The sequence below is a fragment of the Macadamia integrifolia genome, chromosome 4, assembly GCF_013358625.1.
Source record: "Macadamia integrifolia cultivar HAES 741 chromosome 4, SCU_Mint_v3, whole genome shotgun sequence".
In the NCBI taxonomy this organism is placed as follows: domain Eukaryota; kingdom Viridiplantae; phylum Streptophyta; class Magnoliopsida; order Proteales; family Proteaceae; genus Macadamia; species Macadamia integrifolia.
This window is the reverse complement of record NC_056560.1, coordinates 5,887,988-5,906,700: the sequence shown is the minus strand read 5'-3', so window position 1 is coordinate 5,906,700 and position 18,713 is coordinate 5,887,988. Positions and strand designations below refer to the sequence as shown.

Sequence of the window (18,713 nt, the reverse complement as noted above, 5' to 3'; positions counted from 1 at the left end):
TTTTTTTCTCGGTTAGGAAGCTGATTTCCATTCCAAGTCTTCTGAGGACGAACAAATACCGAGGTACTAGGACTACCAGAGTAACAGATGAGAAAAGACAACCAGAGACGAGGTCCATCGTCATGGATTTTAATTAGAGTATTTAGAACAGAATATAAGATTTGATGATGCATAAAAAAGGTCGCAGAAGTCAAGAGAGGTGACTGGTGTGTTTTTGTGTGTGTGTGAGTGAGCCCAGAGAGAAGAAGATGATGATGATGAACCATCCTTGATTTGCTGGACCTTGGCGGCTAAGGCCTAGGGGAATCGAAGTTTCAAAGAGCCTAAAACGGAGTAGAAGGGTAAGGGAAGTTCTAAACACCTCTTCAATCTATTTGTCAAAAGAAATATCGGAAGATATGAATTACTCTCTGCTCAAGCTCTCTCTCTCTCTCTTAGTAGCTACATAGTCCTGGTAAGAATCTCCGGCTGCGCCATGATCGATACCCTGTTAGAGTAGAGAAAGTGGCTTCTGGTGGGTATCGTAGTTGCTGTGCCGTTTTCCTCTGCTAAACGAATTCGCAGTTTAGCTATTGACGACTTTCGCCGTTTCTTTAGATTTTGCAAGGCGGGTCTTATAAATTTTGTTGTTTTATATATGTTTGCTTATGTTTGTTTTCAAATTCTTCTATATGGGATTGGTACCGTGTACTCTCTCTCTCTCTCTCTCCCTGTATTTGGAGTTTTCCTCTTTTGTGTCTATATCGGCATAGAAATTTCCATATTTTCCTGGTATTTAGTAATCCTTTTCCTGGTAGTAGAGATTTACATGTTTCTATAATCCCCCTTCCTTTTGCTGGGTGGGTTTTTTTGCCTGTTCTTATTTTTTCTGCGCTGTAAGAAATCTGTGTTATTTTATGCCCTCTGGATTATTCCTTTGTCAGGTGAAGATTGGGGATCTCTGTTTGTTAGTTTATCTGGAGTTTGCATTATGGATCCTATGGCCGAGGAGCAATTGGATTATGGAGATGAAGAATATGGTGGGCAGAAGCTGCAGTATCAGGGCAGTGGAGCAATCCCTGCTCTCGCCGAAGAGGAGATGATGGGGGAGGAGGATGAGTACGATGATCTCTACAATGATGTCAACGTTGGTGATGGTTTTCTGCAGCTGCACCGCACTGAAATCCCGGTCTTAGGAGGTGCTGGGAGTGGACCACAATCTCAGAAACCTGACGTTTCTGGTTCAAGGGTCACTGAACAGGGTGTGTTTGAAAATGTAACCATCCCTGGAGTTAGGTTGGAGGGTAAAGATTCCACAATGGGAGCGAGTCTTCTGGAGCAGAAGAAAGGAGTGTTTATGTCTGGCAAAGGATTGGAAGGGGCCTCTGGTGATTATCCAGACAGGCTTTCACAGAAAGAGAGGGTTATGGATATGGGTTCTGATGTTCAAGTCGGAAGATCAGGGTTTGGACAATCAGCAGCCATGCCAGCTAAAGTTGGTGTTGATCCTAGTCGGGTTCCAGTAAAATTTTCTGGCGGATCTTTGTCATTGCCAGATGTAGGTATTGGTGCTTCACAAATGCCTGGTGGATCTTCGTCGTTGCCAGATGCAGGTATTGGTGCTCCACAGATGCCTGCCCACCGGATTGGAATGAATATTAGTATGAACCGTCAAGTGATGAATGAAAATCCAATCCGGCAGCCTGTAGAGAATGGTAGCACCATGCTTTTCGTGAGTGAACTGCATTGGTGGACTACCGATGCAGAGCTTGAAAGCATGCTATCTCAATTTGGGAGGGTAAAGGAAATCAAATTCTTTGATGAGAGAGCTAGTGGAAAATCAAAGGGCTACTGTCAAGTGGAATTCTTTGATCCAGCTGCTGCAGCTGCTTGTAAAGAAGGGATGAATGGCTATGTTTTCAATGGTAGAGCTTGTGCGGTGAATGTTGCAACTTCACAGACTTTGAAGCAGATAGGAGCTGCTTATATGAACAAAAACCAAGTGCAGACTCAGTCGCCGTCACAAGGACGGAGACTTGTAAATGATGGGGTAGGGAGAGGTGGTGGAATGAATTTTCCAGCTGGAGAAGCAGGCAGGAGCTATGGGAAGGTTGGATGGGGTCGAGGGGGTCAAGGAGTACTCAATAGGGGTCCGGGAGGTGGAGGACCAATGAGAGGTAGAGGAGCTATTGGAGCAAAAAACATGGTTGGAGGCACTGGGGGAGTTGGAACCAGTGCTAGTGGCGGCCCTTATGGGCAAGGCCATGCCAGTCCTGCCTTGGGGGCCCCAGCTGGTGGGATGATACATCCTCAGAACATGATGGGTACAGGATTTGATCCAACGTACATGGGTCGAGGTGGTGCTTATGGGGGATTCTCAGGTCCTGCTTTTCCTGGTATGATTCCTTCATTTCCAGCTGTTAATACCATGGCACTTCCTGGAGTGGCTCCGCATGTCAACCCAGCTTTCTTCGGCCATGGAATGGCTGCTAATGGAATGGGAATGATGGGTACCAGTGGAATGGATGTTCAGCATACGGGAATGTGGACTGATACAAACATGGGAGGATGGGGAGGGGATGATCATGGAAGAAGGACAAGGGAGCCAAGTTACAGTGGTGATGATGGAGCATCTAATTATGGGTATGGAGAGGCAAGCCATGAAAGGGGAGGAGGGGGAAGGTCAAATGCTGCCCCCTGGGAGAAGGATAGGGGTTCTGAACGTGATTGGTCTGGGAACTCTGATAGCAGGCATCATGATGAGAGGGACCAGGATAGGGATAGGTCTGATAAGGACCACCGTTACAAAGAAGAAAAAGATGGTTACAGGGACCATCGTCAGAGAGAACGTGACTATTATAATGAGGACAACTGGGATAGGGGGCAGAATTCTTCGAGGTCTCGGAGCAAGTCCCGTATGATGCAAGAAGAAGATCACAGGTCTCAAACAAGGGATGCATACTATGGGAAGAGACGGCGCCTACCATCAGAATGATATATTTGGACCTTGATGCAATGGTAAGGCTGCTCCATTGTGACCAAGTGGTCATGGGTTCCAGTCAAGAAACAGCCTCTCCGCGAAGCAGGTTAAGGCTGTGTACATTATAACTCTCCCCAGACCCCACAATGGCGGGACCCTTGTGCACTGGGTACACCCCTTTTTTTTTTATCGACCTTCTTCATTGTAGAAACTTTAGAGGTCCCTTTGTTTCATGTTGTTACTTTTCATTGATGGATACTAATGTGTTCATCATTGCTCGCTCTTGTTTCTGCTGGCCTTACAAACAGGAGTATGGCTTCTAGATGAAAAAAGGTAAGTTTTTCCCTTGTGCAGCATGAGGGAAGAATTACTTCTCTTTCTTCTTTCGTTATACTTCCTGTGAAACTTCATTTGAAGCAACACTTATACACTTATTTGCCTAAAAATGATTAGTATAGCTTCTTAGCGGCTTAACTTTAGTTAAGTGGATTCCTGTTTGGGCTGGGTTTTTGGTATCCTACTGCCCAGACTCTCTATTGGTTTCACCGTTGGTTGTACCTGTCCTTTTACCTGAGACAAGTGCTTTCTGAGGCATGCATCATATATATCCGTAAGTTTGGTGTTTTATATGAATGTGTGCAATAAATTTCTGTACCATTGATTTACAGGTGGACACAACTTTCTTGTCGCTGCTTAAGGAAATCCTTTTTGGTTTTTAAGATACATAGGGTACAAAGAATTACATTTTATATTTGACCTTTTTAATGATTTTTAGTGTGATATCTATCTAAAAAAAAAATTCTTATTGTGCTTGTATATCAGTTGTTAAAGTTGCTTTAGTCATTTCCACTTCTCACGTTTCCCTGCTATAGAGATTTTAGTGGCAAATAGTTAAACGTGGAACAGCCATGTCGCTTCCTTTTCATGTTAGTTAGCCCTCGTGCATGAGCTTGTAATCAGCTATAACCGAGATGTTTTTACATTATTTTTATATCTTTATGGTTAAAGCCCTAAAACATGAGGGTTAATATCCTGAAGTTGATTAGGTTCTTTAATGAGTTTCTTTCTGTAGACTTCCATTTCTGGAGAACTGGAGATACATTAATATCCTGAAGTCGATTAGTTTATTTTATGAGTTTCTTTCTGTAGGCTTCCATTTCTGGAGAACTTGAGATACATCTCAAGTGGGTATGTAATTATGAAGTTATTACAAGTAATTGATTATATTATTTGTCTACATGCTTACTCAATGTGGTGAAACTGTTTTAGTTTGATACTTTTATTTAACGTAGCTTAGAGTAACTTCAGAAATTCTGGGGTCTTATATTAGTTAAGACATTTGTATTGAAGCACTAACTGAAGAATAAAAACAAGATGGCCTTAGATTTTTTTTGTTTGATTCAATTTAAATGGTAAATTTGGTTTTGGTAAATGTACAAGGTAAAGTTGTCTATGTGGTCTGAGATGGTAAAACCCTACCTTGGTTGATGAACAAGAGCTCTAGGAATAGAATGGGAGGGGGGAGTAACATTGTTCCAAGGATCTAAATCTCCTCAAAAGTTGTATTCTTCACTCTTTTTTTTTTTTTTAGATTCAATCTTGAAAAAAGTGCTAGTAAATTTGGTGAGAAAAGCTTCTGCAAATAGGTGGTCATTTGTGAATTCACTCCGTTGTACTTGTCGGACTCAGTATACTAAATAAAGTCCCCTTAAGAAGCCCTTATGATGCAGTTACAAGTTGGGTTTAGTCTTAGGTTTATGTTTTGTTGTTTTTATTATTATTTTAAATTTATTAGTTGCTTGTACAGGTGATAAACTCTAGTAAGAGTTCCACACCTCTTACAATTCTGTTTTGAAGAGTTTTAGTTTAGGACGAACTCTTTCTTACCTTATGGTAGGACTTCTCTTTTATTTTGAATTGTTTTTTAAAAGTACTCACCAAGATAGCCAGATTGGATTTTTCGAATGAAGTTTATCGTGTTGCTACAAGAGCTATGGGTGCTTGAGTATATTCTTCTTCCCTGGTCTCCTCTTGTTACAGGTGTGATCAGCCCCTATTTCCACCATGATTCTTTCTCCCTTAAATTTATGTTTTGCAAATCTCTTCCTTCATTTGTATTTCTTATTCATTATTCCATCCTTCTTCCCTTTTTTTGAATTCCAGTTGAAATATTTTGATTTAATGGGTGCTGCACTCTTTCTACATTAGTTTGGAAACAAACATGAATCAGAAAAAAACTCTCTTGGGATTTGAATCTGTTCCTGAGAGTGATTCCAAATACCCTGTTGAATCATTTTCATGTATCTTAACATGAGGTTCTCTCGTCATCATTCCAGGGAGTGAGCAGGAATTTCTTATTTTTTTTGTTAGCTTTGCCTATGTTGGTTACCTAGAAGGCAATTTTGGACTGGGTATCTTCACTGGATTACTGAAATGGTGGTTATGGCCTCTGCAAGCATAGAAATAACAAAACTTAGTGATCTAAGCATTTAATGTTCGTTCATGCTTTCATCAATCACTGTCATATGCTACTGTAATTCTATGCAGTGCATCTTCCAATAACATGTCATAAAGAGTCAGACATCATGAAGTTGTAGTGTGTTGAGAGATATCTGAGTTAAATGTTGGACCCATCAACGATGTCCATCAGTTAGCAAAATGAAATTGCAGTTTATGCAGAAGTTGGCCTGTGCATTAGGTTGAGAACATGTAATTGGTCTGGTACTCTGTTTCTATGCTTTTTGCTTCATCAGTAGGCTTGTAACAATCTTGTGAAGCTTATTTTTGTCAGATTTAGCTTGTATTTTCATCAGATTCCCCCAATATCGTCACGAGAATTTGGGTTGATCTTTTGTACATAACATGGAACTTTTCCTTTCATTTGTAATTTGTCATAATAAGGTTCAAAGAATCCCTGTTGTTGTTGGGGAAAGTTACTTCCTTGTAAGCATCAAGTTGTTTCAGATGTATTCTCTTGGTAAAATGTAAAGGTTACTTGTGTTTGGGATGTACAATATACACAAGGTTGCTATCACATTAAGTAGGGCTGGGAAGATTTTGAGTTGTCGCTCTCTGAAGGCAGCTTTTGTGGAGTTATTCATCTATTCTTTTTTTTTTTTTTTTTGGTGGCAAGGGAGGGTGTATGATGGGACTTCACTGTATCGCATTTGTTGGAGAAAGTTCTTTCCAATATATTTTACTCTTCATGCAATGTAAATTAGAATATTAGACAAGCTTAGTTCTTTTGGATCTGAATAACAGGCCTGCATCCGATTTCTAGCTGTTACGAAGCTGCTTCCTTGATGAAGGTTGTGAATCATGTGTGTGTATCAATGTAGTTCTACTGAGACAATACTTGGTTGTTAGGGAATTGAATTCCTTTGTAAGTAATCATTTCTTTCTATGTGGACAAGAGGGTGTTGTATCTGTTGATCCTGTAGGTCTTAGTACATTCTGGAATGTTGGGACTTTGTATTAGCTACTCAGTGACTGAAGTAGTCCCTTTTTTCATGCTGTTCTTTATGATTTGTAATTGTATAGAGACTGAATCATGTACAACCATAATTGTTTTGGTTTCCAAGGTGATTTTGGGTTTCATTTAGGTGTGTTGTCAGTTTTCATATGTTTCTGTGAGTTGAAATCAGGCAATTCATTTACTGTAGACTGAAAAGTGTGATTCTTTCTGTAAATGTTTCTGGTTATTGTAGTAATTGGTCTTCTCTATCTAAATGGCCTTTGATAATCTTTCCTACTGAATTGTGTGGCTGCACATTTGGTGCCGCGCTTGGGATACCCAAGTGGACTGAGTTAGGTTACTGCTTAAGTTGTTTGTTGTAAGAGAGTTTCAGAAATGGCAGCTAAAAATAGTGAATAGTACATATATAGCCGGGTAGAACATCAATGCACGCACTACTGTGTCTTGGCAGTAAAGTGGCCTCTGCACCAAGAGATGTAAATGAATAGTTGAAAACTGAATTCATATTCGTATTCGTTTAAGGGTATCTGGAATAAAATCTAAATTATTCGAAAAATAATTATTCGATCTGATTAAATAATTAATTAATGATTTTGAGGGTCTCGAAGTTTAAATAGGTTCTAGAGAATGAGGAAAATAGTTAAAACAACAAAGAAAGATGGATTAAGAGAAAAATATATCCATTAGGAGGGAGGATTGTTCGGATTACACAAGTAGGAGAGTAAATGGATAGTTAAAAATCCGAATTCGATTCGCATTCATATTTGTTTAGGGGTATCCAAATTCGATCAAGAAATATCCAGATCTAAACACATCTAATTTGAATTCGATCCATATCTGATTCGTTTACATTCCTATCAGCACATGGACCAATGAGATTGCACAAAAATATTAACATGGGTGAAATTTTATATTTCAGAGGGGTGGGGTGTTAATTCCACGCTCTAGGCACAAGATACACCCGATGAAGTAGCCTTCATTTTCTCATTTTTTTAAAACTTATTACTATGCAGGCAGCCAACTGGGGGGGGGGGGGGGTATGAGACTTTATTTCAGTTTACGCTACCAGACCCAGAACCTAATTATGAATCATTTGAATGATAAATTGAAACCTTGTAAGATTATCGTCAACCATTTTTGCTTTGTAATTATAATTGTAATGGGAAAGTCTGATATGTCCCTTCAATGTCCCATCGCGTTATGCTCCTTCTGTCTCAAATATTTTATGAGAATTATCATGATATGATGTTCTTTGCATGGTGTGAATAGGAAGGCTTCCCATATGGTCCACCTTTTGCCATATAGATCACTGATGTGATAGTTTTGAGATGATCTAGATTGGTCGTGTATTAAATTTTAATCAAATTAAACTATATAGCTTGTTGTGCAAATGTGTAGTATATTGACATTTTCCCTTGTATTTGCTTTTCATTTGTTTTTAATCTTTTTTTTTTTTTTTTGAAGTTTGAATTTCTTTAATGGTTTCTACCAAAAAAATAATTTCTTTAATGATTTTAAATCTTATTGTAACTAAGATTAGCGAAAGGAAATAATTTTACTTAATTACCATTTTAGTATGATATATTTTTTCTTTCAAATTAGGGTAAATCTTGTCATTTTAGATACATAATCAGAAAAACAAAATGCAAGATAATAATAATTTTTCAGTTATTTCAAACAATTTACAAGTTTTCAATTATTTCAAATATTATTTTTTATTTTTTACCACTATCTTAATTAACTTTTGAGAATTAGATAAAAGGTAATAAAAAAAAATTCATAATTTATCACTCCATCACTTTGGTGAGAAGCACCATTTATATTCTTATTACTCCACCTAGTCAACTCTGTTATATGGTACACATCTAAAATTTAAAATTTGAGCATATGGGAGCTTGTATCTTGCTTCCCTACTTATTAAATTTGAGCAGTGGAACTTGGATCCTACTTCTCTACATAATTTATACCTCTTATGTAGGTTGGTTCTTGTGGATACCTGAAAGGGCTAGGGAGTATTAGGGTAATTTAGAGATGAGCATTATTCTATTTTTTAAAGGTATGTACATATTTTTCATATTTCTCCATTTCTATGGGTAATTCTTCATCCTCACAAGTTTCTCATCCCTTTAACTAGTCAAACAAACGGGACCTTACTAGTAGACTATAAATATTTTCAACTTAACCCATGTATCTATCAATAATTAACTTTTAGCATCTTCCATAACCAGATTCTATTGTAAGACCATTCATAGTATCTATAAATCCAAAAAAAAAATTAAAGAACAGTTTTGTCTTTTTGAAACGTTTGCCTCATTACGTGGACGTGTTGGATTCTTTCAGCGACATCAATCACCGGCGACCCGTTCTCTTCCCCTGCAGGCCCGAGAGATCCGGTGAACCAAAGGCACTGCATGCATTAGTGGTGGTCAATGGTCTTACTCTTCCTCTTCCTCCTCCATGCACTACCTTTCTCCTCTGAGCACGGATCGTGGTAACAGAGTAACAAATTCTTTAACAGAAAGCAACTGTAATATCTCTGGTCCGTCCGCAAGGGTTGTTAACCTAAGAACCAAACACCCGTACTCCACGCGAACGATCTTAACGCTCCGCCCTATTTAACACTTACCACCACCCCAAGTGTTTCCTCATTCTTTTCGTAGCGCAGTATTTCTCTATATCTACTAGAGAAGTGCTGCGTCTTTGAAAGAATCGGGTGGTGTTTGTTCTATCTTCTTCTTTAATAATCAAACATCTCCCTTTTTCTTTCATTTTAATTTCCTTCGATCTTACTATCCCCACCAAATAACCAAAATGGCACGCCAAGTTATTGTTCTTGCTCTCATCTTTGTCGCCGTCGTTGGCTCTGTATCCGCCGCTGAGGCACCCACCAAGGCATCCGCCAAGGCCCCTGCTAAGGCCCCCGCCGCTAACGCCCCATCAACAACCGCCGACTCACCTCAGGCTCAGGATGCTGGTGCCACTCCACCCCAAGCCTCCGCCTCCTCACCCCAAGCCTCCTCCTCACCCCAAGGCTCCGCTTCCACACCTACAGCCTCCTCTACCGCTCCCGCTCCCTCCACAAGCGACGGTTCTGCTACACCCCCATCTGCATCTGCTTCCACCCCAGCTACATCCCCTTCGTCAGACTCCTCCTCCTCCTCCTCTGCCCCTACTCCTGCTTCAGCTCCAGCGGCGGATGATACCTCAGCATCATCCCCACCAGCCCCCACCCCAGACACCTCTGCCACCGCTCCCACCGCCGATGCTCCCGTAGCAGCTGATGGCCCCGTCGCTTCTGCACCCGGACCTGCTGATGCATCCGAAAAGAAGAGCAGCGCATCAACCTTGGGTTTCTCCGCCGTCACCAGTGTTGCCGTCGTTGCCGGTTACTTCTTATTCTAAGCTGCCACTCCCAGTTATCTGATCCTCTGTGAGACGCTGTAGCTTTTTAACCTGTAACGGTGCTCCGGCCCGTTCGATCTGTTGTATTAGAAAAATAGTTTATTTAAAGACCGTGGCTAATCCCGCACCGTCGCACCGGTTATAGAGAAGAGATGGATATCTCTTCGGTTCTTTTTATTTTATTTAATTTTTCCCCATTCTGAGTTTTCATTCATTTTTTTTTTTTCCGTTGGGAAAAATATTCTTTTGTGTCGCATAATTATCCATCTTAATTAATATATCATCTTCACGTATTTCTCTTGCGAGCACAATTAATTAAATTTCTACCCAAAAAAAATACAATTAATTAAGATTATTACTTTTCTTTTACATTCAACGGAAATTCAATTTAAAGGATTCAATTACCCAAAAAAATGAAAGTTAAAGGATTCACAAATCGGATTGGATTGATCAATGCTAATTCTGAGTAATCTACACATTGATTATGGGTTGATCTAGATCGATTTTAATTCATATCAAAGTCGGCTAGGATTGATCCATATCCTAATTTTGTGTTTTTAAATCATGATTAAGTTGGGCTTCATTGTAGTTTTGCAATAGAAGTTATAAAAATGATTTTTTTTGTAATGAAGCAGTTGATTTACCATGAATTAATTTTCCTTTATTTCGGTAAAGGGTTCAATAAAGGGCCTTCCAGATTCAATTGTCTATAATTTGTTCTAAATTTCAATTCATACGAATTTTTTACAAGAAAAAAAAAATCATTAATATATTTCTGTTGCAGTGTTTTATTGCTTTAATTAAATGCTTTTGAGATTTATAATATCATACTCAAAAAATACATATCGCCACACAAATAACAAATTTTAATATAGCAACAAAACAAATGACAACCAATTACATTATGTTGGCAGGCATGAAACTTTGCCCCAAGAAAGGGAAAAACTTGTGATTTTTTTTTTAAACCAATCATTTACCCAAAAGTGAAAATAAACCACAACAGGAAGAGGATTTTCATGAGAAAATCAAAATAAAGATTGTACACATGTTATAATCTCAACTTGACCTCATTGAGTTTATCCTCTTTGTTCAATGAATAATGAAGGATATTTTCGACCTTCAATGTACGGGTGGAGGGGGGTGTAATGATGATTGATGACCTTGATTCGTAGTGAAGCACCTTTTTTTTTTTTCTTAGTAAATATGAGACAAGTTTTACACTTAGACCAAAACTAATAAATGATCTTCGAAATAACACTTTTAATTATACTTTGTGGAATGATCGAATGGTAAATTTGACTATTGGATAATTATGAGATTGTCTTAATGGATTTTACATGTTAAATTCTACATCCAAATTCAATCATTTAATCTCTCATTTGTGTCCATACATTTCTTATATAATCCCTCATATCCATATTAAATTTTTATAATTTTTTTTTTTATCATTCCTTATAAGAGTTTATAGGCCACTAGGATGGGGTCCTAAGAGGATGGCCATGGAGACAAGGGGAATAACAGAATGTCAAGCATTTAGATTTAGGCCACCATGCCTAGAGACACTTATGACCAACTTCATTTGGTTTGAAAGTTCACATATGAATAGAGAGCTTTAAAAGGGGTCCGCCTATCGACACAAATTCCAGGCCATTATGACATTTTTATTTTATTTTATTTTATTTTTTTTTCTGTTCCTATTTTAACCAACTATGGTCCGGACCAATCCAGCCCGGCCCAACTGCCCTCCAAACCGAGTTAAGATCCCCTGCACGAACGTTCAGGTGAACGTACATCCGGAGGATCTGAAGTTCTGAACTCCTCCAAGGCCTCTAGGGCTGATGCTGATGCTATCTTCCTGTTAGCACGTGAGACTTAAGTCCTTGACCACCCCGCGCAAACATTAAACCCCAAAAGACTAAAAACTCGTAGCGTGCAGGAGCAGCAGATCTCCGCTCGGCTTACCGCTCGGTGCTTACAAATTACAATACCTATTACATCCTTGTATATTATGGACTACTACTAGTGAAGAGTACCAAAGACTTAGGGCTCACGAACGAGCCACCACCCACCCTTCTCTGCTTCTAAAAGGTTCGAGAAATCTTTCCTCCCTTCCTCCTCTTCTCTTTTTTCTCTCTTACTCGGTTTTTCATTTTCTTTACTACACTCTCACTCCGTCGTTGCAGTTGATTGAAGGGAAAATGGCGTTAGCCTTCGATGACTATGGGCGGCCGTTCATCATAATAAGGGAGCAAGAGCAGAAGACCAGATTGAGGGGTTTAGATGCACAGAAGGCCAACATTTCGGCCGGCAAGGCCGTCGCTCGCATACTCCGCACTTCGCTTGGCCCTAAGGGCATGGACAAAATGCTCTCCAGCCCTGACGGCGATGTTACCATCAGTGAGTTCATCCACTCTTACTCTTACTTCCCCTTTCATCATTCCGATCTGTGAAAGATATTATCTTTTGATTGCGATGCAGTTGGAAGTTGTAGATTCTGTTCCCCCCACCCCCCGGCGCTCTTCAATGAAGTTGTTATGATCGTGTACATGTAGTTCACATTTTTCTTCTTTGCTTATGTGGCTGTTGCGGTCATTGTTCGTTTGATTAGTAAATGCATTTACTTGCTTAGCTTCATTGTGCTGTTTTAGATCATTTAGTCCTGTTTGTGGCTCAGGAATTTTAATTTGATGCTGATTCATGATATCACGTTTAATGAAAGCAAGATTATGTAATATCATGTGCCTCTTGTGGTTTGATCTGGTGTCTCTCTCGTGCTGCATGACCTGCGGCCAGCTGTTCCCAAGAAAAAAAATAGAGAATGGAGACGGGGGATTAAAAAAGGACAAATGTGCCTTGAACAATCATCAATTCTCTAGATGCAATAAAATTCGAAATCTATTCATTTTCAACCCTTCAGTCATCTTTGGGACTTATGTTTGGAATTTTTAGATTTGAGCCAGCAGTGGAATGTCATAGTCTTTGTGAAGTTATTGGCTTGTTATCTTTCTTATTTTGAACTTAAGTAATGCTGCTGTTAGGATTTAGCTTCTGGTATGTATATTAAAAGGTAACGACTCGACAATATTTCTGAGCCATGAGTTTGTTTTGTTTGTACAATTATTTGAAATAGATTTCTGATCATTCAACTACTGATGTATTCACTTTTTTTGATAGCAAATGATGGTGCAACAATCCTGGAGCAGATGGATGTTGACAATCAGATTGCGAAGCTTATGGTTGAATTATCCCGGAGTCAAGACTATGAAATTGGTGATGGAACTACCGGAGTAGTTGTCATGGCTGGTGCACTTCTTGAGCAGGCTGAAAAACTATTAGAACGTGGTATTCATCCTATTCGTGTTGCAGAGGGCTTTGAGATGGCTTCAAGAATAGCTGTTGACCATTTAGAGCGTATTTCTCACAAGTTTGAGTTTGGCATTTCAAACATTGAATCTTTAGTCCAGACTTGCATGACAACCTTATCCTCAAAAATGTAAGGGACTTCTTGTACTACGTTAAATTTTTTGAGGAACAATTGTACTGCATAAAAATGCTAAGCTTCTACTCTTTTTTGAGTTAATGAGCATTTTAATATTCTAAATGATTGCAATTTAGGTTTTGAGTTCTTTTTTAAACATGTGTTGTAGTGAGCTGTGACATGTTGTGCATACTCTGTTCCAATGCTTTCATGAAGACACTCTTGTTCATAACATCATTTTAGCTCCAAGACTCCGTGACAATGCTGCTGATCCTGTTTAGATATTTAATTATTGTAATTGATGTTATCTTTTTACTCTCTTTGGATTATGGATTATTTGTGAGTGCAATTTTATTGTTAGTTATTAGTTGAAATTATAGGTGTACATCATTAAATATCTCCCAAATCTGTATTGTGAATAGAAGCATTGGAAATTGTTCCCCTATTTTTAAAACTTGTTCTATTGTGTCAAACTTCATGTGAACAATATTGATGATCAATTCATCTTTTTGTTTTTTTTTTCTGTGATAGAAAATTCTCTACTGAGGTTTAGAATTTCTGTTACAGGTTTAGCCACTATGAATGAATGGTTATCTATCTTTATAGTCATGTTAGATATACCAAATAAAGAGTTCATGAATATATTGCTTGTCATTGTTTTCTTTGGGGGTTGGATATATAGTTGCTTGATTTTTGGCACCTCAACCATGGTGTTGTAGATTCAGTCAAAGCTCACTCTATAAATTCTATCGAATGTTGGGCTAGAGTAGAGATATTGATAACGTTAAAAGCTAAATTAAGGGTCTAAAGTAATTCGAAAGTAAGTTAATGGATTATTTGCGTATCATTATTGCTTATTGGCAACTATCTTTTTAATATGGCATCATATACTCGTTTCACTTTAGTAACACTAATGAAATGCCCCAAGCTGAGCTGCAACAAAATGCTTTGTGAAACATAGTGACCTGCATCACACCAGCCAATGTAGGGGTACTAGTGGGTATTGATGGGAGTTAAATTTTGATGAGAAAAGAAACTAGACAAATAATTAGAATTGAACCTAAGGAGTGATAACTTTGGCATGGAAAAGTAGGGAGGATAACACATTTAGGAATAGGATGTACAGCTGCTATTGGAATTGAACCTGCAAATGCCAAATTATGATGAGTCACCCCTATTGTGTTCTCTGAGAATGAACATATCCAGCCAATGGAGAAGGTGCAAATACTTTGATTATTAGCAGAGTTCTGCTAATTGTAGCAAGAAGACCCACTTTCTCTATTGCAGTCCTGTTATATTTTGTTTCTATATCCTGTACCTCTTTTTGCACAGTGTCACTCATTTGGTAATAATATTTGCTTATAACCAACCTCTCAATGTTGTTACACTTGTCATTACTTCGAGTGATATACCTTTTTATATGTTACTTTCCTCTCCTGATGGAAATTTTGGCATTCTATTGCAGTGTGAATCGGTGCAAGCGCTCTTTAGCTGAGATTGCTGTTAAAGCAGTTCTTGCTGTTGCTGATCTGGAGCGGAAGGATGTTAACTTGGACTTAATTAAGGTTGAGGGCAAAGTAGGGGGGAAACTAGAAGACACAGAACTAATTTATGGCATTCTTGTTGACAAGGATATGAGCCATCCACAGATGCCAAAGAGAATTGAAAATGCGAAAATAGCTATTCTTACCTGCCCTTTTGAGCCACCAAAGCCCAAGACTAAGCATAAGGTTGACATTGACACAGTGGAAAAATTCCAAACCTTACGTCAACAAGAGCAGAAATACTTTGATGATATGGTTCAGAAATGCAAGGTTTAACCATCTTTGGGGCTTACATCTCTCTCTCTCTCTCTCTCTTTGGTTGTGCTTGATGTGGTTTCTTTCTCTTCAAGTATATTGGAATTTCTTCTCAAATCATTTGGTTGCTATTAAAAAAAAAAAAAAAAAAAGCGATAGTGATGTTCTAAATTATTCTGTGTACATTCTACTCACAAAATAAAAATATTGTACTGAGTGTTCCTTCTTATTATAAAGAAGAGAGAGAGATTCACACGTCTTTGTGAACAAGTGATTTTCATATTCCTTCTGCCTTTGTGTAGATTGTTTGACTTCTGATTCTTTACTTATTTACTTTCTGTCTTGGATGTATTTCAGGATGTTGGTGCAACCCTGGTTATTTGCCAGTGGGGATTTGATGATGAAGCGAATCACTTATTAATGCATCGGAACTTGCCTGCTGTACGATGGGTTGGTGGAGTTGAGTTAGAGTTGATTGCAATAGCTACAGGTATGGTCAAGGATTAAAGTATCGGTATCGGTCGCCGTATCGGTCGGTCAAAATTAAGATACGTATCGGAGGGTATCGTATCGTATCGGAGATACGCTAAGATACGCTAAAGATACGCACATAAATGGATAGGGAACACATTTTTATACACTTTTGCATAAAAAAATAGTTAAAAAAAGTTATATATAACATGTAGAATGCATAAATACTTAAGTGGAGGGTATCGTATTGATAGACAAATATATTGAGTTGAAAATGTTCAAAATGATGAGGGTATGGTATTGATAGACAAATATATTTTTTTGAGAAAAATCAAAATTTTCCATGGAAGTTGTAGAACACTTGTTTTTACATAACATATAAAAAATCTAAACATTTTTAATCATTGAGCATGAGTAGATCTAAGAAATTTGAAAAAAAATTGAAACCCTCATTTTCTCTTGAAAAAAGTTTGTAAATCCTTATAAATCCAATGATTTCATGTAATAATGATGCACAAAATGTGATTCTAAGTATGATGAACTAGGGGTGTCTATTCGTGGCCCGAACCGACTAAACCGATCGGGACCGACCGTTTATAGACCGGTCCAGCCCGGACCGTTTATTAAACGTGTCGGGCTTGAGCCCGGCCCGTTTATAAACGGTCGGTCTTGGTTTTGCTACTTGGACCGTCGGGCGCCCAACCGAGACCGACCGTTTAACACCCGATCGAGACCGGCCTATTGTGCACTGGCCTAGCCCGACTCTTTAATGATTGTAGAATACCTATTTTACCCCCCAAATTAGAAAGTAAAAACTAAAAAGTAAAAACATGTTCATATTTTTAATAATGGTTATATTTGGTATCATTTATTAATTTATTGTCATTTTTTTGGGTTTGCATGAGTGGGCCGGAATATAAGAGCACATTTTAAAGAGGGTCCGTTTAAAAACTGGTTAAAGCCCGTTTAACATTAAACATGTCCGTAGCCCAATTAAGGCCCGACTAAAGCCCGATTAAGGTGGCCCGATTATAGCCCGAGGCCGACCGACCGAATATAAAGTGTACCATGCCCTCAATAACTAAGCCCGATTAGTTAAATGGGCGGACACGGTGTAGCCTTTGAAAGTCTTTAAGCCCGATTAAGCCCGATCGAAACCGAACCAACCTGACCGGTTGACACCCCTATGATGAACCTTAGATTTGTAAAAAAACTTGAAAATCTAAGGTTAAAATTGAAAAAAGTGAGTAAAGATTCAAGAACTTACTATTCAAAATTTTCAACTTTCAAGTTCAAAGTTCTTCTTGGACTATGTTTTTCTCCTTCTTTGAACCATTCACTTCGACAATGTTTCTTTCAATCTACCATTTGAGTCTCCAAAAAGGTGTGTGAATCAAAGGGGAAGAAAGAAGAGAAATATAAAAAACTATTGGTGAGAGTTTGAAGTGTTTGTTTCAAACAATAAAAGGCACATTCACGAGAATTTTCATATTTTCAGTCGATACGGTAACGATACAGTACGATACGGCTCGATACTGCACGATACGGTCGATACATACCGATACGGTACGGTACGGTACGGTACGATACGCACGATACAGCGATACGTAAAAGGGGGCCCAAAATTCCCCGTAGCGTATCGGTATGTATCGTGCCGATGCCTACCGATACGGATACGTATCGGCCGATACGGCACGATACGCACCGATACTTAAAACCATGGGTATGGTCTTCACATGTTTGCACAACTTATTTTATATATATATATATATATATATATAATAATATGGTCGTATGCTGCATTTTGGAGCTAGCATTTGCGAGTCCATCTTTGGCACTTTGGAACTTAGTCACTGTCTGGCTTTTTCTAGGTGGAAGAATTGTGCCAAGGTTCCAGGAGTTGACACCTGAAAAGCTGGGAAAGGTAATATTGTAGCCTCTATGGTCTTTGAATCAGATAAACATTATCTGTAAATTTTTTGCAGTTTACAATTTTTGGTAATTTTGTGTGTGTGTGCGTGCGCGCACACGAGGACGTGGTCCTCCTCTCAAGTTAGTTCATTAATATGTATCCCAACAACTATAGATTGTCCATGTGATCTCTGTTTTGCTATATAAAGCTGCTTGTCCTCCCTTCATTTTTTTGAAGTCCAGACATGTGTTTACACAATCTCTGGTGCCCTTTTCTAACATTTTTGGCGTTTAAGGATGGATGATCTCCAGTCCATTCTCCTAATACAATCACCATTCCACAGAAAATGACCTTGGATTGTAACCATCCACAGATGTGGGAAAACCCACTAATACTTTCTAGTTCCATGGAGAAAGCTGGATTATGCATCTTCTTTACCTTTTATGAAGCTGAAGCATTCCATTAGAACCCTTCTTATTCCAAACTCTAGTAGCAGACTATCTATATGTTGTCGAATTAATTTCTCCAGAAAAGATGAGATTTGCTGGTGAACTTCAAATGATGATGATGACAATTATCATTATTATCATCATCATCATCATCATCATCATTATTTTTTAAGACAGTGGTCTTTCTGATCGTCTTTTTGGGTTAAATCCTGCTGAAAGGATAGCTCTTCGTCACTGAATTGTTGAAGGAAAATATGGTCAGAGATTAATGTCGCATGGGAATATTGTGTTAAGGTTGATTAGGAGAACAATTGCTATATATGATGTTAATTTTTCATGGAGATCTTATGGAGAGTTCTTTTGGTAGATGCATCATCCTGCGAGTCAAAAGAGGTGGTTGGAGCATTGGTTTGAATCAAATAAGAATATTGTGAACCATATCCTAGGTAGAAACATGTTTTGCCTAAAAGCAGAAGCCTTATAAGTTGAGCATAATTAACAAAAAAATCAGACTGAGGAAGAGATACGATGAAGCTGCTGCTATCTCCAAGGTTCGAAGTTTCAGTTTTGACCCGAAATATTTCGCTAAACTGCAAAATTTTGATGGAAACCTGGCATGTTTCGGCATCTGGTTTTTTACTGCTGGTTTTGAGGTCAAAATGACCAACTCAGGTCCCAAAACTTCTAGAAAACCTTTTTTTAGGCCCTCTAAACATAGTGGGACCCTTAGACATAGTTAACTCGGGCGAGTCACCTGAGTCAAGTAAA

At 38.5% G+C, this 18,713-nt stretch overlaps 3 protein-coding genes across 7 annotated transcripts in view; all 3 read left to right on the top strand.

Moving 5' to 3' along the window:
- LOC122077040 (cleavage and polyadenylation specificity factor subunit 6-like) overlaps window positions 1-6,539 on the top strand; it is a 9,288-nt gene extending 2,749 nt beyond the window's left edge. For 3 of the 5 annotated variants that reach the window (XM_042642785.1, XM_042642786.1, XM_042642783.1), the window contains one exon: window positions 924-6,539. In XM_042642785.1, coding sequence (XP_042498719.1) covers window positions 971-2,974 — 2,004 coding nt within the window. In that variant the 5' untranslated portion in view covers window positions 924-970 and the 3' untranslated portion in view covers window positions 2,975-6,539. The other 2 variants (XM_042642784.1, XM_042642787.1) reach the window with 2 other exon arrangements.
- A 2,495-nt stretch (window positions 6,540-9,034) lies between these two features.
- LOC122076170 (classical arabinogalactan protein 11-like) lies at window positions 9,035-10,129 on the top strand. The gene has a single exon (XM_042641480.1). It carries the CDS (start codon window positions 9,246-9,248, stop codon window positions 9,834-9,836), a length of 591 nt encoding a protein of 196 aa, XP_042497414.1. The 5' UTR covers window positions 9,035-9,245; the 3' UTR covers window positions 9,837-10,129.
- Window positions 10,130-11,760: 1,631 nt separating this feature from the next.
- LOC122075906 (T-complex protein 1 subunit epsilon-like) lies at window positions 11,761-17,561 on the top strand. The gene is made up of 6 exons (XM_042641126.1): window positions 11,761-11,924; window positions 12,020-12,233; window positions 13,011-13,329; window positions 14,780-15,128; window positions 15,471-15,603; window positions 17,456-17,561. Exons 2-6 carry the CDS (start codon window positions 12,035-12,037, stop codon window positions 17,518-17,520), a joined length of 1,065 nt encoding a protein of 354 aa, XP_042497060.1. The 5' UTR covers window positions 11,761-11,924; window positions 12,020-12,034; the 3' UTR covers window positions 17,521-17,561.
- Window positions 17,562-18,713: the final 1,152 nt, after the last annotated feature.

What these genes read in the sequence shown, in the direction of transcription:
- LOC122076170 (XM_042641480.1), top strand. Translation starts at nt 9,246, where the DNA reads ATGGCACGCCAAGTTATTGTTCTTGCTCTCATCTTTGTCGCCGTCGTT.
- LOC122075906 (XM_042641126.1), top strand. Translation starts at nt 12,035, where the DNA reads ATGGCGTTAGCCTTCGATGACTATGGGCGGCCGTTCATCATAATAAGG. An exon ending in TGACGGCGATGTTACCATCA is followed by an intron (nt 12,234 to 13,010) that starts GTGAGTTCATCC and finishes TTTTTTTGATAG; the next exon opens with CAAATGATGGTGCAACAATC. An exon ending in ATATGGTTCAGAAATGCAAG is followed by an intron (nt 15,129 to 15,470) that starts GTTTAACCATCT and finishes GATGTATTTCAG; the next exon opens with GATGTTGGTGCAACCCTGGT.